A 26,389-nucleotide genomic window follows, 5' to 3' on the forward strand; every position below is an offset into this window, starting at 1 on the left:
AAAGAACACAGCAAACCAATATCCCTCATTAAGATGTAAAACTCCTTAGCAAAATATCACAAATAGAATTTAGCAACGTATAAAAATAATTATACACCATAACCAAGTGGGTTTATTTCAGAGATGCAGGCTGGTTAAATATTGAAAAATTAACTCTGTAATCCAGCAAATTAACAGGATAAAATAGAAAAATCACATGATCATATTAGCCAATATAGAAAAGCTAGTAGACAAAATTCAAAACTTATTCATAATAAAAACTTTCAAAAAACAGGAATGGAAGAGAAATTCCTCAACTTGATAAAGAACATCTACAAAAAACTTCAGACCAGGTGCCACGTGGTTCATGCCTTTAATCTCAGCACTTTGGGAGGCTGAGGTGCGAGGATCACTTAGAGACCAGGAGTTTGAGATCATCGGCTGGACAACATAGTCAGACACTATTTCTACAAAAGTTAAAAAAATTAACCAAGCATGCTGGCGCACACCTTTAGTCCCAGCTACTTGGGAGGCTAAGGTGGGAGGACTGCTCAGGCCCAGGAGACCAAGGTCACAGTGAGCCATGATGGCACTGCTGTACTCTAAACTGGACAGTAGAGGGAGACACAGTCTCAAATAATAATAATAATAAGTTTACTTTATATGTAGTTGTAAAAGACTGAATGTTTTCCTCTAAAATTGAGAACAAGGCGAAGATTTATTTAACATAATGTTGAAATTTCTAGTCAGGGCAATAAAGCAAGGAAAGGAAATAGATGCACAGATCAGAAAGGAAGAAATTAAAATCTTCCCCTCTTTGTAGATGATATTATATTTACCTGTTAAATCCTGAAATATCTGCAAAAAAAACCTTCTAGAACTAAGAATCGAGTCCAGAAAGATTACAGGATATGCAATAAATATACAAAAGTAAATTACATTTTTATATACTAACAATGAACATGTGGATGCTGAAATCAAAAACACAATACCATTTAAAATTGCTAAAAAATTAAATAGATGTTAATCAAATAAAGTTTGTTTGGGACTTGTATGCTGAGAACTGCAAAATGCTGGTGAAGAAATAAAAGAAGATGTAAATAAATGGAGAGACATACTTTAAATCCATGAAGAATAACCTTGTATAAAAGCTAATTCTCCCCAAATTGATACACAAGTTTAATGAAATTCCTTTCAAAACCCCAGCAAGACTTTTTTATAGATATAGACAAGATAATTCTACAATTTATAGGGAAAGCAAATGAAATAGAACAGGTAAAACAATTTTGAAAGAAAAATAATGTAGGAGGAATTTGTTATATGTTTATATTTTATATTCAAGACATTCTATAACTGCGGTAAACAGAACTGAATGATATTGGTAGAAGAATAGACATGTAGATCAATAAAGCAGAATAGAGAATCCAGAAATAGATCCACACAAATAGACACAATGGATTTTTGACAAAGATGGAAAAGCAATTCAACTGAAAAAAGATAGCTTTGTCAAGAAATGGTGCTAGAGCTATTGGACATTCATGGGCGAAAAGGAAGTTCGACCTAAGTCTCACAACTTATACAAACACTAATACAAAATGGAAAATTAAAACAAAAAAAATTTTAGAAAAATGGTAGGAGAAATTATTGGATATCTTGGTCTAGGCAAAGGGTTCTTAGATTTAATACTATAATCTATAAAAAGTTGATAAATTGGACCTCATCAAAATTAAGAACTTTTTTTTTCTGAAAAAGACCTTGTTAAGAGGGTGAAACAACAAGCTACAGAGTGAAAGAAAATATCTGTAAACCACATATCCAAGAGAGGACTAGTATGTAGAATATAAAAAGAACTCTGAAAAAACAACAGCAAAAAAAAAATTAATTAGAAAATGGTCAAAAGACATGAAGAGATGTTTCACAGAAAAGGATGTACCTATACCAAAAAAGCATTTGAAAACACGTTCAATACCATTAGCCACCAGGCACAAATGAAAATCAACACATACTATCAGAATGGTTAAACTAAAAAATAGTAACACTAATGTTAACAACGATGGGAAGAAACTGAATCACTCCTACATCGCTGGTAGGAATGTAAAATGGCTCAGGTCCTCTGGAAAATAGTTTGCCTGCCTGCCTGCCTGCCTGCCTGCCTGCCTGCCTGCCTTCCTTCCTTCCTTCCTTCCTTCCTTCCTTCCTTCCTTCCTTCCTTCCTTCCTCCCTCCCTTCCTTCCTTCCTGCCTTCCTGCCTTCCTTCTTTCTTTCCTTTCTCTCTTTCTTTCTCTTTCTTTCCTTCTTCCTTTCTTCCTTTCTTCCTTTCTTCCTTTCCTTTCCTTTCCTTTCCTTCCCTTCCCTTCCCTTCCTTCCTTCTTTCCTTCCCTCCCTCCCTCCCTTCCTTCCTCCCTTCCTTCCTTCCTTCCTTCCTTCCTTCCTTCCTTCCTTCCTTCCTTCCTTCCTTTCTTCCCTCTCTCTTTCTTTCCTTCTTTCTCTCTCTCTCTCCCTCTTTCTTTTTTTAAATTTCATTTTATTTTTTGAGATGGAGCTTCATTCTTTCACCCAGGCTGGAATGCAGTCGTGCAGTCTTGACTCACTGCAACCTCTGCCTCCGAGTTCAAGCAATTCTCTTGCCTTAGCCTCCTGAGTAGCTGGGCCTACAGGTGCACGCCACCATGCCCGGCTAATTTTTTTTTTTTTTTTTTGTATTTTTAGTAGAGACAAGGTTTCAGCATCTTGGCCAGGCTGGTCTTGAACTCGTGACCTCGTGATCATTCAATACCTCGTGGTATTGAAATTACATCTTCAATAATAGAAAACATTTTAAATAGAACCCCAAAAATGGCATCATTAATTGGTATTTTCAATATTTTGTCACAACAGGAAATATTCAGGGTTAGGTTAAAAAAGATTCACTCTTGAATCCGGGCCTAGGTCTATATGTAGCACCATATAGAGCATGTTCAGTGCCAAAATAATTAGGATTGGCACAAAAGCACTTGGACTTAGCTGTAGTTTTTGTTTTTGTTTTTGTTTTTGTTTTTATTTTTTGAGATGGAGTCTTGCTCTGTCGCCCAGGTTGGAGTGCAGTGGTGCAATCTCGGCTCACTGCAACCTCTGCCTCCCAGGTTCAAGCGATTCTCCTGCCTCAACTTCCCCAGTAGCTGGCACTACAGGTGCCCACCACCATGCCCGGCTAATTTTTTTTTGTATTTTTAGTAGAGACGAGGTTTCAGCATCTAGGCCACACTGGTCTTGAACTCCTGACCTCATGATCCACCCATCTCGGCCTCCCAAACTGCTGGGATTACAGGCATGAGCCAGTGTGTCCGGCCTGAGCTGTAGTTTTGACTATGCATAAGTGCATTCATTTTGTCAATCTTTAATGAATTGGGAAATTTCCTGAATTGGAATCCTCTTTGATCTACTTGGACCTTCTGCCTCATCCACCTCTTGACCAATGCTGGTACTCTCTGCTAATACAGAATAAGAAGTATTATCTCTACCTGTCAACATACAGCAACTGTATCTGGACTAGACTGATGAGGTCTAGAGCAAGTTTTTTATTTCTCCATCAATAAACATTTTCTTTATCTCATATGTCCTTCATAGGGGCAGTTAGACAGTTAGACATGGCCTGTGTGTAGCTGAAAAAAAATATGTGTTGAAGGCAAGAATGATCCTAGGCTTTTCTTTATGCCTACCAGCTAGCATATGGAATTGATTAATCGATTAATAAATACTTCTCTTTTAATGTGTTCCAATATATTAGCTGACACAAAATTCATAGTTATACCTGAACATCTCACACACTTATTTATTACTTATTTTATTTTCTTTGAGTCTAAAGAACCATACCACTAAAACATAAAAATATAAAATGGTCTTTAAAAAGAGATCCAATATCCCCATCCTAAGGAAACACTGCGGACTTAGTTTCTCTTGATTTTTCTACAACGTTCTTTATCAAAATAAAGGCTGCATATCAAGGAACTCTATTTTCCTTCCTTCTCTTAACTCCGCATTTCCCACACTTGCTGTCACCATCCCACACAAGAGGCAGACGTGATGTTTCTCTGAATGCGATTTGGGAAAAGCGTCTCTGGTTGATAAGGAATCCTCCCGAGCTCCAGTAGAGGGGAGGAAATAATCCTGAGGGTGGTCTCCATTGCCTTTTATCCCCTCATTATTGTCATCTTTGCTGCCTTGCTGTTTTTGCTGCCTATGTTTAAAGCTTCTTAGGCTTTGAAGAGAGACAAAATGCCTGCTTTGCGTCTGAAGAGGTATTTTTATGATTTCTGGAACTTACACAACAAAGATTAAAAATCTAGTTAAATACCCATGATCTTGATGAAATATCTGCTCAAGGAGCAGCCAAGGAGCTGTATCTCAGAACTCTGATTTGTTTTCATTGCACCTTGCCAGAGGGTAGGGAAATATATTTTTACTTTTCCTATCCTTAGAACACACAAGTAGTAATTACAATGAATATCAGGCTTCTATCCTATTGATTTGAAGATTCAGGTTATATCAACAAAACCCAACATTTTCTGTGACTCTGCTCTTAGGGCAAGGGGCATAGAACTCTGAAGAGCAGCAACCTAGAAAGAAAATGTAATCAACCAGATAATTTGCTTTTTGCCATGACATCTGCAAATGCATTTAAATGACTGCTAAACAACATTTTTAAAGTCTGGTAGGCAAATGCTTCAAATGTATCTCAGATTTACTGAAAGGAAACATATCTGTTTTGATTATTTTGTTTCCATTGACCTTTGAGATTTCATAGGTGTTATTAGCTATGGAATATTGGAAGAAGGACTTTATATCATAAGTTTTATCCAGTTTCAAACTGTGAGCAGAAGTTAACTTTTTAATTCTATGAAAACTGAATAATTTTCTCTAAATATACCTGATGTATAAAAATCCAGAAGTAACAATACTCAATGACATGTTATTCATTTTAGAAAGTGAATTATTTGCATAAAAAGATACACACTCATAAAAATACACAATCATATACACATCACGAAGTTTCTTTGAATAGCTATTTTAGTGCACATAAAGTGTGGTTTCATTCACATACACAAAAACAATGTATTCCTACTCTGCTTTACAGGACTATAATAAGTTCATAGAACAAAACCCATTTATATTCATAGCAAGGCAGAAATAGCATATTCATTTCATTCAAAATTTGACATTTTGCTTTTGAATTCCACTTTTCCTCTCTTTTCTGTGTTTTTCTGATGGAAGCATAAAAGCTTTACAAACTGGAAGGAAGCTGTAGTTTACACCCATTGTTATGTCTGCAAAGCACTCATTATTTCTGGAAAATACCTCCATCTATACGTCTCGCCAGCACGACCATTTTTATGCACGGTGATCCATCTTTTCTTGCCACAGTTGGCTGATACAGGAATGGGTACCTCCCTGCAGCTGAGATCCTCCATCAGGAATTAGAACTTAGGACTACAAGATTTTAGCCGCAAATGACTTGCTGCCTTTAGTGGCAGAGATTTTAACCCCGGAGCTGTGAGCCTTCATGACCCACTTCATGGATGGAAAATAGCAAATATTGTTTCCTAGAGAGAAATGAAGATGTCCAGAAAGGAACAAGGATGACAGTCTCTGCCTCCATGAGTCCTTGAGGCTCAAATACATCCTTTCCCTTTAGTTCTGGGTACCTTTTTGCAAATTCCTTCTTTGATAAGTTTATGTTTTTATACTTCGTCAAAGATCGCTCTTTATAACCAAAAGTGCCCTGATGAAGTAACTTAAATGTTGTTGTTGTTGTTGTTGTATTCATCTTAATAGATATTAGCAATTTTTAAATTAAAAAATGTCAATGCCCTCTAGCCAAAAACCACCAGGAACATGCCTGTAGTTGAACAAGTCAATTATTCTTTCTTGAAGGTAGGGAGAATGCACACCATCGGGAACCATGGGGTGTGTCAGTAATAGGATGTTAGGAAGAATCTATTATAGGATTTGGGCATCGGTAGTCATGGAGAGGATCTGAGGAAGTGGGCCTTTGCTCTAGATTGGACACTGTCAGGAAGCAGGGACAATTCTATGATCTGGTATCCTTTTTTTTTTTTGAGACAGAGTCTTGCTCTGTCACCAGGCTGGAGTGCAGTGGCGCCATCTTGGTTCACTGCAACCTCGAGCTCCCTGGTTTGATTCTCCTCCCTCAGCCTCCTGAGTAGCTGGGATTACAGGCACGCACCACCATGCCCAGCTAATTTTTTTTTTTTTTTTTAAGTAGAGATGGGGTTTCACCATGTTGGCCAGGATGGTCTCCATCTCCTGACCTCATGATCCGCCTGCCTTGGCCCCCCAATGTGCTGGGGTTACAGGCGTGAGCCACTGCGGCTCGCCTGATTGGGTATCTTAATACATTTTTTTCTACAGTAGGACAGATTAGACAAGACTAAGTATGGGATTGATAAATAAGCAGCAGTCGCTCATGCTATCCGGGATGGAATTTGATATTTTATGGCTGAGATCATGTTCCCATGCTTAGTGTAACTTAAATTTTGTTGTTTACAGAGTGGTCTTGTTTTTGTCTTGACCCGTGAGGGTTCTAGAGCAGCCTTGTCCAGTGTTGATGTTCTTCCATGAAATTGTTCATATTTACCAGGGACAAATTGTTCATATTTACCAAGACATAGCTGTGAGTGCCCAGCCAGCTCCTGGAAGCCAGTGGCCGCTTTCCTCTTTTTTCAGTACCTGCTTTTGGCCAAAAGCAGACAGAACCAGGACATAGGCATTAATTGGTGATATCCAGATTTTCACCACTGCTGAGATTTCTTAGATCAAGGAGTTAGAGAACGTAGTCTGTAGCTGGGCTGGAGTTCATCTCTCCTGCTCCTTAGGTTGCTGGTTGCTGTGTTGAACCCTCAGATGTGACCGTGGCTGTGCACTCATATTTAAGACTCTGGACAGGATACAAGTACTCAAATAAACAAAATGTTATTCTTAGATGTTCCCAATGACTTATTTGAAAGATTGAGGAGAAATTCAGTACATCAATTCAGCTTTACAAAAGGGTAATATGCGAGCTTTAAGCAAATCATTTCTGAAGCAGAAATTCTGCAGTGTTTTAAATTAAACTGAAATTCTGCAGAAATTCTGCAGTTTTCAATTACAGAAATTCTGCAATTAAAGAAATTAAACTGTGTTTAATTTAAATTAAAGAAATTCTGCAGTGCTTTAAATTAAATTAAGTTAAAATTATAATTGCCTACAGAACTTTTAAAATTATGGTAATGAGAGACACACTGGGGTGTCATAACATTCTAGATGGAATCACCATTAGAGCTGACTGTTTCAGCATTTTGAGTCTTTTCTGTATAGAGTATATGTCCATAAATAGTGACTCATGCCTTCAGTAAACATTTAACGATGATCTGTGTTGAGACACTTTGAAGAGAATGGTGGAAACGTGATGAGTATGATGCCGTTTCTTCTCCCAAGGGACTGACAGATCAGATAATTTGCTTCCCTCAACGTTCTTTCTTTCTTGTTCCTAAAACTGCAGATCCTCAGCCCAGCTTCTACAGAAACGCAATAGATGTTTATTACATGCTATTTGAATAATAATAAACATTTATTGTGCCTACTTCAAGGAGCCAAGAATAATGTTGCAAAAATGATTTTTAGTATATAGAAAGTCTTCTATTCAGTGAGAGGTTCTAAGAATAGTTGGCTGAGCATGGTGGCTCATGCCATGTAATCTCAGTGCTTTGGGAGGCTGAAGCAGGAGGATCACTTGAGGCCAGGATTTCAAGACAAGTCTGGGCAACATAGCGAGACCCCATCCGTCAAATAATAATAATAATAAAAAATTACCAGGCATGGTGGCTCATACCTGTAATCCCAGCTACTTGGGAGGCTGGGGCAGGGGGAATTTCTTGAGCCCAGGAAGTTGAGGCTGCGATGAGCTGATTGTTGCACTGCCTTGCAGCCTGAGTGAGACCCTGTCTTAAAAGAAAAAACAAAAAAGAAGAATAGTTATAACATCAAAAATCATGGATTGTGGATTATTTATGATATTCACCAAATAAAAAAATATTCGTATTGTCAGCACTGTGTCTATGTGGTTCTGAGGCTTCAGCAAAGGTATTTGGGCAGTGCAAAGAGCCTGTCCATTTCCCTGAAAGAGAAACATTGCAAAGGTCAGTGTCTTTGCTTCAGGAATAACTTGCGCACCTTCTGTGGTGATTAAGAGCTAAAGTTTTCACTAATGGCTTTAGCTGAAAGTTATGAAAAGACTAGTTTTGTAAAGGACACAAATCAAATGTGTTCTATTTTGCTTCCTTACAAAGTCCTCATATCTTACGTTTACAAACACATTGCAATGGTTTTTCATGAATGCTTAATATTTTTGAGCACCTCTAATTCAGATTCAGTTTGTGGATAGCTGTAGGTGACACTTGTGGCTGCAGATGTACTCTAGTCTGTGGGGGTGGGGGTGATGTGAACATTAATGGAAGTAATACAGGCTTAGGACAGAGCCTGGTCCAGGCCTTTGCACTCTGCAGGGGGCACAGGTAAGGACGTTCGTTTGCCATTCAGTTCCACGGCATGGGTGAGAAAATGATGTTGAAGTTTAAGATCAACTTAACATCATGTTTAATAATATTGATGTTTAAATTACACGCCAGTAGAATATTCTTTGCATGAGGGATACCTTTCTTTTTAAACTCTCTCAAAATAGAATATGGGGAGGGGAGTCTTGCTATTTATTCATCCGATCTTTTGTTGGCATTTACTGGTCATCTTTTACATGTCAGGCACTGGTCTGGTGTTTGGGATCCAAAGATGAATAATACATGCCCCTGGGCTTCAGTGGACTTATACTGCAAAGAGGAAGACAGAGTAAAGTAAAGACAGGATGATAAAACCATAGATAAGTAAAAAGAATGATAAAGATGTTAATAGAACATAAATAAAAAACACTTTCCCCAGTAAGATAGGGTGGGGTGGGCAGAACAGGCTTCCTGAAGTAGATAATGTTTGAATGGAACTTTGTGGCCTCAGCTGGGATTCACCACAGGAAAAAGAGATGAAGATAGAATAGCATTAGCAAAATCGTGGAAGGAAGAAACAGTACAGCAGGTGGAAAACTATGAGCAGTGTGATGAGGAAGAATTCTACTTGTTTTTGCTTGTTTTCATTTTAAATAATATACTGCTAGGATTAGACAATAATCAAAACCTCTACTGCTTCTGCTGAGCAGAGGGAGTACAAAGCTCTGCACCTCTGAAAGTGACACCTGCCTGTAAGAACTGAAAATAAGAGTATGGTCAGGGCTAAACTTTCCATAGGCTACAGTCAAAGTGTGATTTCAAAAAATTCCACAGCTCATTCTGAGGGCTCCAAAATCAAGATAAATAGAATGCTACCATATTCTACATACACATTATATGTGAAAAGCTTTAGCAGACCCAGCCATTTATTTATTTAATATAAAGCTGGGAAATTGCTGTAAAGGTGGCATTCCTACTACACTTCTCTGGACTGCAGTGGTCCGTTTTACATTTGAGTCGTGCTTCTCAAGGTGACTCTATAGGAGCACGTTTCTCTTTCGGTCTTCTGGTTCCAGTAAGATAGTGGATTTTTTCCTCCTTTCTCTCTCTACTTATCTCTTCAAGGAGGTGAGGTCTTACTCTTACAGATGCAGCATAGGTTAACCTGGTGAGTCTGGGTATGAATTTAACAATTTAAAAATCCATACTGTTTTAACCTAAAGCCATAAATATGTTGGGGTGATCACACAATAAGAAAACCACTACAGCATCTGCTAAGTGACACTAACAGTTGGTCAAGTCCAATTAAATTGACTCCTTCAGCACTGAACTGAGAATACATTTGTGACAGAAATACTCAAAAGTAGGCTAAGAAAGAAAGTTTCCTATTCTCTGAATTAAACATACTTTTAAATTAGGCTTCTTTATATTTCTTTCTGCTCAGAAAAAAAAAAAAAGAAAGAAAAAAAAGAAAATGAAAGAAAGCATAACAGAACAGAATATTTTTAAAAACTTAGTCTTTGAGAGCATTTTTAAAGTCATTTTTCACAATAAAAAATATGTATAGTCCTGGAATGAATGTTTGGCTGTCTTCAAAAGAATGGAAAATTTCCAGTGGCTGCTCACATATGTTCCACAAATAGATGCTCAACTCTGAAAAATGAGCAGAGTGCCTGGGGCTTGTGCAGAAGATTTGTGTATCTGGGAATCGACATTGGTCAAGGATCACTACATACATATGTGAAAAGCTGAGTTCTCCTTTTCTTTTTCAACGGGAAGATCGTGCTTTAAGATAACTTAGACTATAAGGAAGAACGCAACACCCGGACGCGGTCAACTGCCTTCTGGAGAATGATCTCCTTTCCTTTCGACACTCTGAGCTGTTTTAGTAAAACTTCCTTTAGGATCTGGATGAATCTGTCTTCCCAAATGATTTAAATCAATGGCGCTGTAAAAGGAACGCAAGTTCAAGTCAGTACTTGGAGTTATTTTTTAAATGCATGCATACTGAAATTGGCATTGAGTATGAATGTTCTCATAACTTTTGGGACTTTATTGTCAAGTTTAGTAATCAAATTTATTCTTAAATTGATTTTGAACTGATTTAATTCAAGCAGCTAGAATTACTTTGCCAATGTTAATGTAATTAATTTGCCAAATCTCTGAGGTGGGTAGACAGCAACTCTAGCCAGCGTCCAGGAGCGGCTGAAATGGAATCTTGGTTCACCCTGAAGTTTCATTCAATTCTTGCAGGCATAACACAGTTTACGATGTATGCAAAAAATTCGCATACATATTTTTCCTATTTTATGTAGAAAAGAGTTATGCAGAAAACCAATTTTAAATACAAATGAGTGTCTCAAGCAAATCAGTTGCTAAATCTCCCATTTCTGCTCTTATTTTCATCATTCTATTCATCCACGCTTCTGGGCTAGAAACCTTGACTTCTTTTTTAATATCTCCGACTTGTAACCTTTATACCTAATTAGTCATAAAGTCCTGGAACAAGTCTGTAATTTCTAAGAAGTTCATTTGTCACTGAACTAAGACCTTTTCCCTTCATTCTTGGATTGCAACTAGTAGACATGTCGACTGCCTTGCCTTCTTTTTGACTACAAGGCATTTCATATATATTGCCAGTGATATTCCTTAAACTTACTTTGATAATGTCATTCTTCTGCTCAAAAATATTGCATGTCTCTTTCTCTGCTTTCCTTATGGGAAAAAAATTTAATTATTTAGCCTAGAATTCAAGACCTGCTGAATACACTGTGCACTCCATTATTACTTTCAAATTTCTATTATTCCCAGTACTTACATATAGACAGTGTGCAGTAAGTTATTTCTGTTGACTGTTTTTCCACCTTTTAATTTTTACATAGGCCCCTCCAGCAACTCAGTTTCTCTCTTATTCATAGATGAAAATATATCCTTCAAAATCTAGCTCAAACATTATGTGTTCTGCGACCCTCTGTTGTCTGTTCTGTGTGCCGTAGAAACATATTCATTCATGAATTCATTCATTCATTCAAACATATTCATTCATGAATTCATTCATTCATTCAAACATATTCATTCATTCATACTTTGTATGCATCACACATTGTTAAGCACTCACTATGCTCCAAATAATCAAAGATGAATATGACACCCTGCCTCAAGGTTCTTACTTTGGGACATTCATCAGATAAACAGCTGGGGCAATGGTGTGATCGACACGACAGTAAAAGACTACATGGGTTCCAATGAGGATTCGTGGACAGTTCTGTAAACTCAGTGGACAAGGGGAAGGGACAAGGCAAGTTCTGTCATGTCAGGGAACCTTGAGTGTCTTAAAAACAGTGGGAAGATATTTCAGTCAGGGAGAATACTGCTGTGGAGACACAGAGGCTTGAAATACATAGGAGGGTTCGAAAACCAGAAACAAATTTGGTTTGGCTTGAGAGGAGATACAAGGATGAGGTGGGTATAACCAGAAATGAGACAGGAACCGTCTTATAAAGTACTGGTTATGCTGTGCTAAGACTTGTACCTGAAATATAGTAGATGCTTAATAAACACTTATTTAGTAAACAAATCACTTTCTACTAGTATAGCAAATTTTATTTACATTTAAATATTTCATATTTAATAATTTGCTAATTTACACCTTGGTTTGTTGAAGGACAACTAAGTATTCATACTGTGTGTTTTCAACATTCCATCTGGGGTAGATCCTTAACCTGTCATTGTAACAATTAGAAAAAGTTCCTTCTAATATGAGCACCAAAGGTGCAGAATTCTTGAAGTTAATATGTATAAACAAAATGTTCACATCTGTTTGTGTTTTTCTTTTTTCTTTTTCTAGGTTCAGACATTGTTCAATGGTTGATAAAGAACTTAACTATAGAAGATCCAGGTAAATAAATCATTTTCCTATTACAAGAACTTTTTTCTTAGTGGTTTTAAGAATTGTGTTTCCTCAGGGATATTTTAATATGGCATGCAAGCAAACCTCCTGAAAAATTGTAGTTCGGTTTGAACTGTGCTTTTAACATTTATGTAAATTTTATGGTAGTCAAAACATATTTAACTAAAAGTTAGCGTATTTCTACAATTTTTCACATCCTTAATTCTGCCATATTATTTGATTCAGGTCATTGGTGATCGTTAGACTGGATCAGCTTGTGTACATGTCCATAAAATAATTGTACATATAATTTATGGCAAGTGATTATGAATTAATGAACTTTCCCTCTATCAGACACATACATCTCATTAACTTATAATTTTGCCTTAACTACATCTTTAAATGCAGTTTGAAATCAGTATTTTATTTGTAATTCTGATTTTTTTATCATGCCTACATGATGTATGTGTGTGTGAGAGAGAGAGAGAGAGAGAGAAACGCTCTATTTAAGTCATGAACCTGTTCACCGTGTTGAACATTATGTCTATTCTGTAGCAGAAAACTTAATTTCCAAAGTAAGGGAACAATTTTTATGAGTTCACACTTTGCATTGCCTAGAATAAGTTCCTGCATATGCAAAGCATTTAATGACTTTTTTTTTTTTTTTTTTTTGAGGTGGAGTTTCACTCTTGTTGCCCAGGCTGGAGTGCAAAGGCACAGTCTCGGCTCACTGCAACCTCTGCCTCCCAGGTTCAAGCGATTCTCCTGCCTCAGCCTCCCAAGTAGCTGGTATTATGGGCGCGTGCCACCACATCCGGCTAATTTTTTTTGTATTTTTAGTAGAGTCAGGGTTTTACCAGGTTGGCCAGGCTGGTCTCGAACTCCTGACCTCAGGTGATCCATCCGCCTCGGCCTCCCAAAGTGTTGGGAATACAGGCATGAGCCACCATGCCCGGCTACACTTAATGGCTTTTTAAAAATATGTAAAACCTTTCACACGTGGCAAACATTTCACATCACTGCAGGAAAATAAGATGCATATTGTTCAGAGAAGATTCTGAGAAAACAGAAAACAATAGCTATGAAAAGCTGGCATTACAGTGACTGCAGAAAAGGTCAGTGATATACCAGCCTATGTAACACACCCCTCCATCTATAGAGAAGAACTTTGCATGGCGCTGGTTCCTGCCTCTGGTGATTATTGCCTTAAAATGGTTTAGAATTAACAGTACATGAAGATGCAAGGTTTTATTTTTTTCTCATTTTAAACTAGCTCTATAAAGCAATGCCATCAAAAGATGCAGCTCAAATTCTGTCCCTAAAGACCTGTGTAAACCCCCAGCTCATTTGCTGCATGAGCTTTTAAAATACTCATTTTTGCGGGTCAAATGGTATTAAAACAATTAAGTAAAGATAAAGCAGCTATTGCCAGCATCATATTATCACCAGGTGAAAAGGGGAGATAATTAATAGGAAAGGAAGCTACAGTCTTACCAAGTTCACGTTTCAGCCTCACCTCAGTGGCATGCCTGTTTTTTTAAAACTGTAGGACCAGACAAATAATCCCAGTGCTAAAAAATGGATTGACACAGTCATGGCTAATCAGGAAACTACTGATTGGCAAAGACTATTAAGGGTCAGAGGTGAAGTAGATTTAAAAGAGTTATTATTTCTGTAAGGTAAAGACTGGGTCGGATGCGGTGGCTCACGCCTATAATCCCAGCAGTTTGGGAGGCTGAGGTGGGTGGATCACGAGCTCAAGAGTTCAAGACCAGCCTGGCCAATATGGTGAAACCCCATCTCTACTGAAAATACAAAAATGAGTTGGGTGTGGTGGCACGTGCCTGTAATCCCAGTTACTCGGGAGGCTGAGACAGAAGAATCACCTGAAGCCAGGAGGTGGATGTTGCAGTGAGCCAAGATCGTACCACTGCACTCCAGCCTGGGCGACAGAGCACGACTCAGTCTCAAAACAAGCAAACAAACCTGAAGGTGTAGTTCAGTAAAAATCTAAGAAACAGAAAACATCTTCACAGATATCATACGCTAGTAAGAAACAATCATTGTTTATAATTTACATGTAGGATCTCATTTTAGGTATAATGTGTATGGGAAACTGATTTTATTTGCTTGCTCAACACTTTGAGGAAGTTTTTAAGATTCATTAGAAGGTGTTATGAAGAGATAAAGCCAAATGTATCCAGGAAGGAACATACATGTTCTTTAGTCATATTTATGACAGGCTGAAAAATTAGTTTCTGATTTGTTGGTTTGTTTTTTTGAATGAAGTAATTCACCCTAGACAAAATCCAAGGCTCTGTACTGTTTTCAAGAAGAGTTAAGAAACATTAATGATTGTTCTGAATATGTAACAGATTGTGCACATGGAAAATGAATCAATCTGGTGGCTATTCTGATTGCAATTTGATGTGGTTAATAATGTAGCTCATACTATGAAAGTTACTTTGACGGCTGCCTCTGTGAAACCAATCATATCTTTTGAAACTGGTCATGAAGGGAGACTAAGTAGTTATAATGCTAAGTCTAGTTTTAACTCTATCAAAAACTCCCTGAAGATTTTTAAAAATAAGAAAGAAACCCATGCCTAGTTTCTGTCTTACGTGCTGTTTGGTAGCTAAGTGGTCATTTGAAGATCTCTAGGGATCGTTTGATGTTCTAGAAGTCAGTAATTTGCTGAAAGAGGGTTTTGTGGCAAGATGGAAGAAGAGACTAATTCTGGGTATGGGAGCAGGTTCTGATGGCCCATTTGGAGACAGGAGGAGAAGGTTGAATGATCTTCAGGACCATACTTAAGACCAATGAGTCTATATTATTTGCACACTTAGTGTTCAGTATTTTATCAATGAGCACTTAATAACTCATTTCTGTTACAGCAATCCAGGGCACATTGGGCTGAATATTTTACCAGAGGTTTCGGTACCATTAGACTTGTAGTCATACTTTGTTATTATTTTAAAATACAGATGGATTTGAACCTTTTGTTAAAATTTAGGATTTTTCTTAGTTTACATGTATGTGTAATACACATATACAGAATTAGTCTGAAATGTTTTTCTTCTACTTTGTGAGTACATTTTTACAAAATACGTCTTTCTAGGAAAATTCCATTTCTTCTTTCAGACTTTCATTCATCTAGCAAATATTTATTGAGTTCTTACCATGGGCCAGGCACTGGGAATATAGAATGAATATTCCCTCTTGGACAAGTTGATTGTCCTTTGCTTCCAGAATATCACATTCACACTCTTCCTTCTTTTTCACTGGCCATTTGGTTTGGTCTCAGTCTTCTGTGGTGACTTTTCACTCTCAGCTAATCCGTAAATGTTGGAAGGTTCAGGTTTCTCTTCCAGGTTCCTCTTCTTTCTGTATCTACACGCTGTTGCTAAGTGACATATGTTGAAACGCTCCAATTCATAACTTTCATACTGACCTCTCCGCAGTGCTCCACACTCACTTCTCCAGTGCCTAAGGCCTCTTCCCCGAAAGGTTAAACTCAACACAACCAAAATGGAACCCCGGTTTTTCCACTTCTCAAACCTACTCCTTATTGTAATCCCAAGCTCAGTTACAGAGTTGAGTCTTCTAGTCAAGAATACACTCATCTTTTCCTGTCTCCAATTTTGTTATGTGGTCTTTCAGGAGTACTTCAAAGTTTTTAAAATATAGACTTTGCACATTTCTTACTAAGCTTATTTGGGTTATTTTATTACATGTTATTATTATATGTGGTCTTTTCTTCCTATGTATATACTAACTTTTTATTGTTTACATAGATGAAAATGATTGATTTATATATGCTAATTTAATAGTCATTTCTTTGCTACACTATCTTTTTTAAAAGAAATCTTAACTAACTTACTGGGAAACTACAGTACTTTTCCAGCAGTTTATTAGGATTATATGTAGTCGTTCAAACCCTTTAATTATTTGGCAGTATGTTTTGTTGCCTACACATATGTTGATATCTTACTTAGATATAAAGTAGATGAGATAGAATTTCCTCTTTAAAATCCTATAGTTATTGACTTATTGCATCCATGCTTTTAATATTCTGGTAAAATATGAAGATATTAATATTATTATGTCAGTACATACACACACATATACAGGTTTACATCTATACATATAAGTATATACACATACACACATAGTAGCCTCCCCTTATTCAAGGAAAATGTATTCCAAGAATCCCAGTGGATACCTGAAACTACAGATAGTACCGAACCCTATATAGGCTATTTTTCCCTATACATACATATCTTTAATAAAGTTTAATTTATAAATAAGGCACAGTAAGAGATTAACAATACTAATAAAATAGTTATAACAATATACTAGAATAAAAGTTATGTGAATGTGGCCTCTTGCTGTCTCTCTGTCAGAATACTGTCATCTTTTCAGACCAAGGTTGACAGAAGGTGAAACTGCAAAAAGTGAAACTGCAGAGAAGGGAGGATGACTATATATACACGTGCTGGGTTTGCTTGTTTGTTTGTGACAGAGTCTTGTTCTGTCACCCAGGCTGGAGTGCAGTGGCATGATCTCGGCTCACTGCCACCTCTGCCTCCCGGGTTCAAGCGATTCTCCTGCCTCAGCCTCCCGAGTAGCTGGGACTACAGGTGCCTGCCACCACACCTGGCTAATTTTTTTTTTTTTTTTTTTTTTTTTTTGTATTTTTAGCAGAGACGGGGTCTCACCATATTGACCAGACTGGTCTTGAACTTCTGACCTTGTGATCCGCCCGCCTCGGCCTCCCAAAGTGCTGGGATTACAAGTGTGAGCCACCGCTCCTGGCCCACATGTGGTTTTTTAAAACTGATTTTTATCCTGCCTAGATACCTGTAATGCCTTTTCTTTCCTTGAAATTCAAAATATAAATGGGCCATTGCCATTTCATTGTTTATTTTGTGATGTATTTACAAATCTGGTGACTGATTTAAGTCTGTTGATTCAGGCTTTTCCTAGTTGAAGAAATTTTTTTTTCTGTTTTGTTATTTAAGCATTTTCTACATTTATAAAATGCATATAATAATAATGTCTACTGCTTAGTGCTTTCCTAAGGATTTAATAAGTATTACATTACATACAGTGGAAAGCAGTTATTACCACATTTCTTACATAATAGTGCAGAAAATGTTGATTGGTGATTGTAGGTATTTTTGTACTTTTTATAATAACTGTAACTAATTATTTGCCTGCTTATTTGTTCTCATTTCCTGTTTTGAAACAACATTTACTGATACGCCTCACTGTATTCTACATCTCAATTATTATTTTCTCTGTTTTAAAATTCGTTTTTTAGCTTTCTCTCTCCCTTCTCCACTCCAGATTAAGTTTTTAAGTTTCCACATCATAGCATTAATTCTAATTTTCTTCACTGCCGATTCAGCCCTTTACAGATGCTAATAGAGAATATATCTATCATTGCATGTTTAACTTTTCGTCATTTTATTTTTTTTTCTAGTTCTCTATTTCTACCTTCCTTTAGAAAGTCATCTTCTAATCATAGACTCTAAGCATAAAATTATTTTGTAAGTTATCTTTCATTGATTGTTTTATTACATCATGTCGTTTAAGTTGAATATTTTAGGTATATATAGATACTGTTATAATCTTACTTCATGTCATTGCATGTCTAAGAAATATTTGTGAATTTGTTTTATGAATTTTTCTCATTTACTTTGTCTCTGGCATGAAGGACTCTACATGGAACTTATTGACAGGTGGATGGATTCTCCTTAGATTACTTAATATATGTGTATGTCAGTGGGATCGTCTCCACTTTGCAGCTGGAGTTGGCATTCTGGTTAATATAAATTTGCATTAATAAGTTAGCTTTTTGACAGACTAAGTATGGTGGGGAGTGAGCTGGACCTGTGAGTAATCCTTGCCTCAAGATGTCATGGTATCATGTTGTCTCTGAGCGTGATGGACTTACTTCATTGGAATACCTTCTGTCCTATATTCAACCTTGTCCATTGCCAAGCTGCCTCCAAGACATGGCCGTGGCTGATTTCTTCTTTGGTGTTTGTCCTCCACTGCAGGGAGAGAAGCTGTCCATATTTGCAGTGGTTTGATTGGTGCAGCCCCACTGCAGCTGTTTTGGGGTGCTGTTGATCTACCACAGTGAATGGGATTCAAAGTGTTGTGCTGCCTTCTCACATATATTCTGATGTTTCCACCCAGCATTGAGGGTTTTATGAGTAATCTCCTAGAGTCTTCTCTACTTAGTACTGTGGTTCTGTCTCAGGGGAATGTTGCAGTCTGGTCTCATATGTGGAATATTGGTTAGACTTTCAGACATGTGCTGCCCTAATTTATAGTGCCAATGCAGATTTTTATTTGTGTCATTTTTTTGTGGCATTGGTAGTTAAACTTCATGTTGCCATCATGCCAGAAGTTGATATTTTGATTTGTACCTTCAATCATATCACTAAGAATCTAAAAGATGTGTATTTACATGTGCGTGTTTGTGTTTTTTATATATATATACACACACACACACACATATGTGTGTATATATATAATTCACATATGCAAATGCAAAACAGAATAAATTGCATTAGTCTTACAATTGGACTGTGGCTGACAGATTAAATAAAATGGTACTTTGATTTCATAGAGAGGAAAATTAATGTGCAGCAATCATTGGATAAGGGCAGGGGGGTTGGAAGGAAGAATTTAGTCCTTGGTGAACATACGTCTACATTGTTGAAATCTGTACTAGTCAAGGTTCTCCAGAGAAACAGGACAAAGCAGTGTGTGTGTGTGTGTGTGTGTGTATGTGTGTGCGTGTGTGTTTGTGTACAGATGGATAGATAGATGATAGATATAAATAGATAAATGATAGATGATAGATAAATGATAGAGAGATAAATGATAGATGATAGATAAATGATAGAAGATAGAAGATAGAGATAGATAGATGATAGACAGATAGATGATAGACGGATGATAGATAGATAAATGATAGATGACAGAAGATATAGATAGATGATAGATAGAAGATATAGATAGAAAAGTAGATAGATAGATGATAGATGATGGATGATAGATGATAGAAGATATAGATAGATGGATGATAGATAGATGATAGATAGATAGGTAGATGATAGATAGATAGAGATTTTAAGGAATTTATTCACACAATTTTGAGAACTGGTACTTCTGAAATTTATAGAGCAGGACAGCAGGCTGGAGACCTAGGCATGAATTCACGTTTAAGGAGGTCTGGGGGCAGAATTCCCTCTTCCTTGGAGAAAATCCATTTCTTTTCTCTTAAGGCCTTCAGCTGATGGGTTGAGGCCCCCCCACATTACGGAGAGTAATCTGCTTTACTCAAAGTCTACTAATTTAAATATTAATCTCATCCAAAAATACCTTCACAACAACATCTAGACTGCTGTTTGGTCAAATATCAGGGTACAGTGACCTAGCCAGGTTGACATATAAAGTTAATCATCACAGCACCCATTAGGAAGCATACCATCCACCACCAATGTCTTCTGTTCACAGTCCACCCCACTGCTTCCACGTTGTTACATGTTCCCATTGGCAGAGCCCCTTCCCATCTATTGACACCCTTTGCTTTAGCAATTAGCAAATTAGTTACTGGGGGCACAGTAACTAATCAGACCTCAAAGTAGGAAACTGTGCTGTGCTTCCAAAAGCCCTGTGCTATTTTGCTATTTTACTCTCAGTTGCATGAAAGTAACTCCACTGCTCCCTTAGATTTTTGGCATATCTGGCACTTGGTAAGCTGTCAGCTAAATATTTTTCATTCTCTCACCCTTCAGCCTCTAGCACTGGCTTCTTACGATGGTATTCTCAGGGTTATAAGCACAATGTGAGTTTCTATTTGTGTCACATTTGCTATTGCCTCATCCACTAAGACAAATCCCCTGGACAAGTCCAAAGCCACCATAGGGAGGGACTGTACAATACATGGACGCAGGGCTGTGTGAACAAATTGGGGCCATTACTGTAACATTCTTCCACATTCGTATTTCCTCTGCCTTTTGAACCTGCCCTTCTGTGATATATCCTACTATCCTTCAGTTTGAGTTTGCAAAATTTGCCTTCCAGAACAGATTTATTGTTTTCTTAGTAAACATGCCTTATGTCTAATATCATGTCATATTAATTATGGATAATATTTTGAGCAAATTTATCAAAATACAAAGCTTCAAGAAAGTCTGGATCCTTCACATAATTATTGACAGATATCAATAATTCCTTGACATCAACTTGCTCATTTGTGCCCCTTGCTGCCTCTCACTGTAAGAGTCATCCTTACCAAGCTCATGGAGTGATGCTGACCAGGGTGAATAGTACTTTAAGACTGTCAGTCTAATGAGTGGCTAAGATTTGAAATGAGTCTTGCTGTCACTTGTGGGTATCAAGGAACGTTATGCATTTCTGTGTTCTTTTTTTTTTTTTTTTTCCTTTTTTTAGAAGAAGTCTTGCTCTGTTGCCCAGGCTGGAGTGCGGTGGCATGATCTTGGTGCACTGCAACCTACATCTCCCAGGTTCAAGCTATTCTTCTGCCTCAGCCTCCTGAGTAGCTGGGACTGCAGGTGCACGCCACCACGCCTGGCTAATTTTTGTATTTTTAGTAGAGACGGGGTTTCACCATTTTGGCCAGGATGATCTCGATCTCTTGACCTTGTGATCCGCCCTCCTTGGCCTCCCAAAATGCTGGGATTACAGGTGTGAACCACTGCGCCCGGCCGCATTTCTGTGTTGTTTGAGTGGCGGCTATTTGCTCCATCTTTTTTCCTTCTCTCCATCATCCCATGCTTCTTGAGCTTTCAGCATTCCTTGAGAGGAATCCTGGCATTGAAGATGGTCATGAGCTTTGCAGACATGCTTGAGCTTTAATCCTGATTCAAGCACTTACTAGTTACAGGCATTGGGCAAGTTAATGTCTCTGTTTTTTTTTTTTTCTTCCTCTGAAAAGTGCTTTTAATACCATGTTTTGTGATACTTAAATGAATCAATATGCAAGTGGGCCAGAATCTTAATTTTATTTTTATATAGGCCAAATTTTTAAAACTCTGAATATGTGCAAACACATTTAACGGAATCGAATTTTTTAAAAATGCATACAATTGTTACACTAGTCTTCAAATACAGCCTATTCCATGAAGCCTTTCTTCCATAAATCAGCTCCCAGTGGCTTTTCTTTGCCATGAGCTGAAAGAATATTTGCATTTGATACTACTTCATCTATTGCTCAATTTAATTATCTTTTGTTTTTTGTTTTACATATGTTGGTCTCATCACTTCAGTTTAATCTAAGCAACATAATGGCAGAGGACACATACCCTCTCCAGCCGTCAAACAAAGTGCCAAGGTCAATCAATTCTCAATAATCACTTGATTTTTTTGACTAATGGGAACTCACTGAAGTGGCATCAGATTTATGGTAACTGATGATTCAGTTTGTGCTGTCTTAAATGGATGTGAGAAAGTGAAGAGAAATAAATTTTAAATGAATTGTTCTTTATCTAAACTAAACCCAGCGTAAACAAAATGGTTTAAAATGCAGATAGAAGAATAAGATTAAGGATAAATATAATTTATCTAGGATAAAAACTTAATGACAAATAGCTGCAAAGTTTCTTCCTCTAGAAGCAATATCTGTTGTAAAAATACCAGTGAAAATCAAGATTCAGGCAAATCAACCAGATGTTTTGCTTACACACCATCAAACAACTGGATCAAGTAACTTAATTATCACTGAGTTAATTAAATCAATCCATTGGGCACACCGTTTTATAGAGTCTGTCATCTGCCTCCCAAGCCTGCCACAAGTCTTCTGAAGAGGAAAGTGCTCCAAATCCTGTTAATTAATTTAATAAAACTCCATTACAAATGGCCTTTGTATTCCACGAATTTAGTTAAACTGCCAATGAAATTACAACCCTGGGAACATGAGGGCGCATCAGAACTGAGAAAGTCAAGAATGTCTCTGTCATCTTTCATAATGTTTTGGACTTACACAGTGTTTCATGCTTTTCCAAATCATTCAATTCGGCTTTTTTTTTTTTTTTTTTTTTGAGAGTGAACCTCGCTCTGTCACCCAGGCTGGAGTACAGTGGCGCAGTCTCGGCTCACTGCAACCTCAGCCTCCCGGGTTCAAGCGATTCTCCTGCCTCAGCCTCCTGAGTAGCCAGGATTAGCCACCACGCCCAGCTAATTTTTGTATTTTTATTAGAGACAGGGCTTCACCATGTTGGCCAAGTTGGTCTCAAACTCCTGACCTCAGGTAATCCTCCCTCCTCGGCCTCCCAAAGCGCTGGAATTACAGGCGTGAGCCATGGCCTCTGAACTTCATTCGATTATTTAATCGATTATCACATCAATATCATGAAGTAGCCAGGCAGACATCTCATCAATTTACAACCGGAAAATTAACAGGAGAGAAACTTGGGAATATCTGAAGTCACAAAAACCTTGAAATAAAAGCACAGTAGGCACAACCTCTACCCTTGTGCCTGCTCCTTTTTTTTTTTTTTTCAATTGGAGTCTTCTCTGTTCTCTAGGCTGGAGCACAGTGGCACAATCACAGCCCACTGCAGCCTTGACCTCCCAGGCCCAGGTGATCCTCCCGCCTAACCTTCCTGAATAGCTGGGACCACAGGCATGTATCACCACACTCAGCTGATATTTATTTATTTAGTTAGTTGGTTTTAATTTTTTTTTTTTTTTTTTGAGAGGCAGGGTTTACTGTGTTGCCCAGGCTGGCCTCAAACTCTGGTCTCAAGTGATCTCCCTGCCTTGGCCTCTCAAAGTGCTGGGATTACAGGTATGAGCCACGGCACCAGAATCCTGCACCTTTTTGAACAACTATTTCAGACCTGGATTCTGCTTTTCCATAAATTGCTGGCAACCATAAGAGAGCCATGGACCCAATTGACCCAGAGCACATTGCATAATGTCTTTTGGAATAAAGTAATGTATTTCCCTGGATTTGGTGTTTTTTTTATATATATATATACACACACACACACACACACACACTCACACACACACATATATATATTATTATTTTGTTTGAGACAGAGTCTCGCTCTGTCACCCAGGCTGGAGTGCAATGGCGTGATCATGGCTCACTGCAAGCTCTGCCTCCTGGGTTCACACTATTCTCCTGCCTCAGCCTCCCTAGTAGATGGGACTATAGGCCCCCGCCACCACGCCCGGCTAATTTTTTTTTTTTTGTATTTTTAGTAGAGATGGGGTTTCACCATGTTAGCCAGGATGGTCTCGATCTCCTGACCTGGTGATCCTCCCGCCTCGGCCTCCCAAACTGCTGGGATTACAGGCGTGAGCCACCGTGCTGATCCGGATTTGGTGTTACATTTACCTGTTGCATTCTGGGTACACCATTTTGTTAGAGCAATTTCCTGTGTATTTCAACTTGTATATTACAGGTAAATAAAAACAGATCTTTTCTGTATGCTCTTCAAATTGTTTCAAACAACAATCTTGCTTCAGTAGAGGGAAGGGGTAGAAGCATTTAAAATATTCCTTGCAAATAACCATTAAGACCCTTACAAACCTATAAAATATATATTTTATTGTCCACTGAGCAAACTGTCATGTCCATAGGAAATAAATAAAAATGAGTATTTTATTATTGTTCCAGTGCTAGTAAACCACTATATAAAAACATTCTAGGTTTCTGAGATATATTTAACACTGATAATATGCAAGAAGTCATAGTTTGGAGCCATTAAGTATAAATCTAACAAGATTGATTGGTTTGACCTAGTTTCAAGATAATAGATATTACCCAAGCATTCATCTTGCAAACATGCATTTTATCTTATAAACAATGCTTAAGAAACTAACAAAGTCCTCATATCTTTGGGTACCTGCTGTCATCCCACACCCTGGCTACTGCAGGCAGAGCTTCATAGTTGTGTACATAGGGAATCTGATATGTAGTTCTACTTATTTCATGTGAGATGAGCAAGAACTGTAGTTTTCTTTGTGTATTCATTTCAGTGTATTAGTAGCTTTTCTTCAGAAGGAAGGAATTTGGTTTTGCCTATATTCTGTTGGTACCCTATCTATGTTCATTCAGGGTGCTATGATAGAATGTAATAGACTGAGTGGCTTAAACAACAGAAGCATTTATTTCTCACAGTTTTGGAAGCTGGGAAGTCGAAGGTCAAGGTGCTGGTGGCCTTTGTGTCTGCTGAGGGTCTGCATTCTGGTTCATGGATGGCTGTCTCGCTGTAGCCTCACATAGCAGAAGGGGAGAGCAAGCTCTCCGGAGCCTTTTATAAAAGCACTAATTCCGTTCACGAGAGCTGTGCCCTCATTACCTAATCACTTCCCATATGAATTTGGGGCCAATACAGACATTCAGTCTACAGCAGGTCCACCAAAATTATGGTATCTTGTACATTTATTTTTATTTTATTTTTTTTATTTTATTTTGTTTTGAGATGGAATCTCCTTCTATCGTCCAGGCTGGAGTACAGTGGTGCAATCTCAGCTCACTGCAAACTCTGCCCCCCAAGTTCAAGCAATTCTCCTGTCTCAGCCTCCTGAGTAGCTGGGATTACAGGGGCACACCACCATGCCCGATTAATTTTTGTATTTTAGTAGAAATGGGGTTTCACCATGTTGGCCAGGCTGGTCATGAACTCCTGACCTCAGGTAATCCACCCGCCATGGCCTCCCAAAGTGCTGGGATTACAGGCGTGAGTCACTGTGCCTGGTGTATCTTACACATTTAATAACACCGGGAACCTCTTTCGGTTGCCCCTTGGGAATGCTCTAGTGTACAGAAAGTGAAAAGTCTGCACATGTTCCTCTATGACGTCTGCCATTCGAAGTAATCAACGCCCTTGAGTGCAGTCCCATCACCTCCAGCCTGTTGGGACTGGCCTTTTTTAACCTAGAAGCTAGCCACACTTTCCTTTTACTCCACACCCTATTTGTTTTTGGTTTTGCATTTGCATTTAAATACTGCATTCTGTAATGGAACAAGTGACTATCGTTTCCATTGACTTGTATAATTATCCAGTTGCTCTACCCAACAAAATCTCCAAACCTAGAATGTACTGAAAGGTCATGAGGTCCATACGTTGAAGTTTTCATTGCCAAAGCAGGGGGTATTTCCCCCAGGATGTCTGCCATTATTTCAGACCATCTTTCCTGCTGATAAAGACTTTTTCAGGTTTGAGTTTCTGGCTGCCTTCACTTCCTACCTCTATCACTAGATTGCAGTTCCAGCAAAAAAGAACTATCACACGTGAGCATTAATCAATTGGGTGCCCCCAGGTACCATACTGGATGTTTTCCTCTCATTTAGTTCTTGTAAGTAGGAAGGGGGCAAGAAAGCTCACACTTACTGAGCATCAACTATGTGCTGAACATCATGTTGAGAACTTGATATGTGTTATTCTGAACTCCGAGAGAAAAGAAAGAAAATTTGAAGACATAGACTGTACCTTTAAAAATATAAGTCTCAGATCATGAAGCTAATAGGAGAGAGAACCGGTATTCAAACCCAGACAGGTTTGATTTACAAGCATGAACATTTTCTGCTCCAGGCAAGGGATGTCAGCTTCACTTCACACATGAAGCCCCTGAGACTCCCAGCAGAGCTGAGGAGCAGAGCTGGGATTCGTACCTGGTGTGTCGGCATCATGCCAACACAGTACGTTTGTTAGAGACCAGCAGGTGATCTGTCTGTCCTGATTCCAGTTTTGGTTTTTGTTGGACAGCACATGCATCTAGAAATGCCAGTCCCAGAGTTTTGTGACCTCTCTCATTTTTATCTGATTGGCTTTTAAAACATATATGGTTTATTCGAGTTGTTAGCTATTAAGGAAAATACTAAAGGCAGCTGGAAATCTAATTAGAATTTCTGTCTTTTATCTTGTAGAACTTGAACAAACATAATGAGGCCAGGGTTCAATGGACATTTGAATATGTGTTTAATTACATGTAG

At 38.1% G+C, this 26,389-nt stretch overlaps 1 protein-coding gene across 14 annotated transcripts in view; it reads left to right on the forward strand.

The window, feature by feature from the left end:
• RGS7 (regulator of G protein signaling 7) overlaps positions 1-26,389 on the forward strand; it is a 564,000-nt gene that overhangs the window by 351,076 nt on the left and 186,535 nt on the right. For 11 of the 14 annotated variants that reach the window (XR_012433585.1, XM_065542364.1, XM_074037698.1 and 8 more), the window contains one exon: positions 12,355-12,405. Coding sequence is in view for 4 of the 14 variants with exons in the window: in XM_005539673.4 (XP_005539730.1) it covers positions 12,355-12,405 (51 nt within the window). In the remaining 10 variants the exon portion in view is untranslated. Of the gene's footprint in view, positions 1-10,173; positions 10,479-12,354; positions 12,406-26,389 lie in introns of those variants that run through there. The other 3 variants (XM_065542410.1, XM_074037560.1, XM_074037668.1) reach the window with 1 other exon arrangement.

This window comes from Macaca fascicularis, chromosome 1, assembly GCF_037993035.2.
Source record: "Macaca fascicularis isolate 582-1 chromosome 1, T2T-MFA8v1.1".
Classification (NCBI taxonomy): domain Eukaryota; kingdom Metazoa; phylum Chordata; class Mammalia; order Primates; family Cercopithecidae; genus Macaca; species Macaca fascicularis.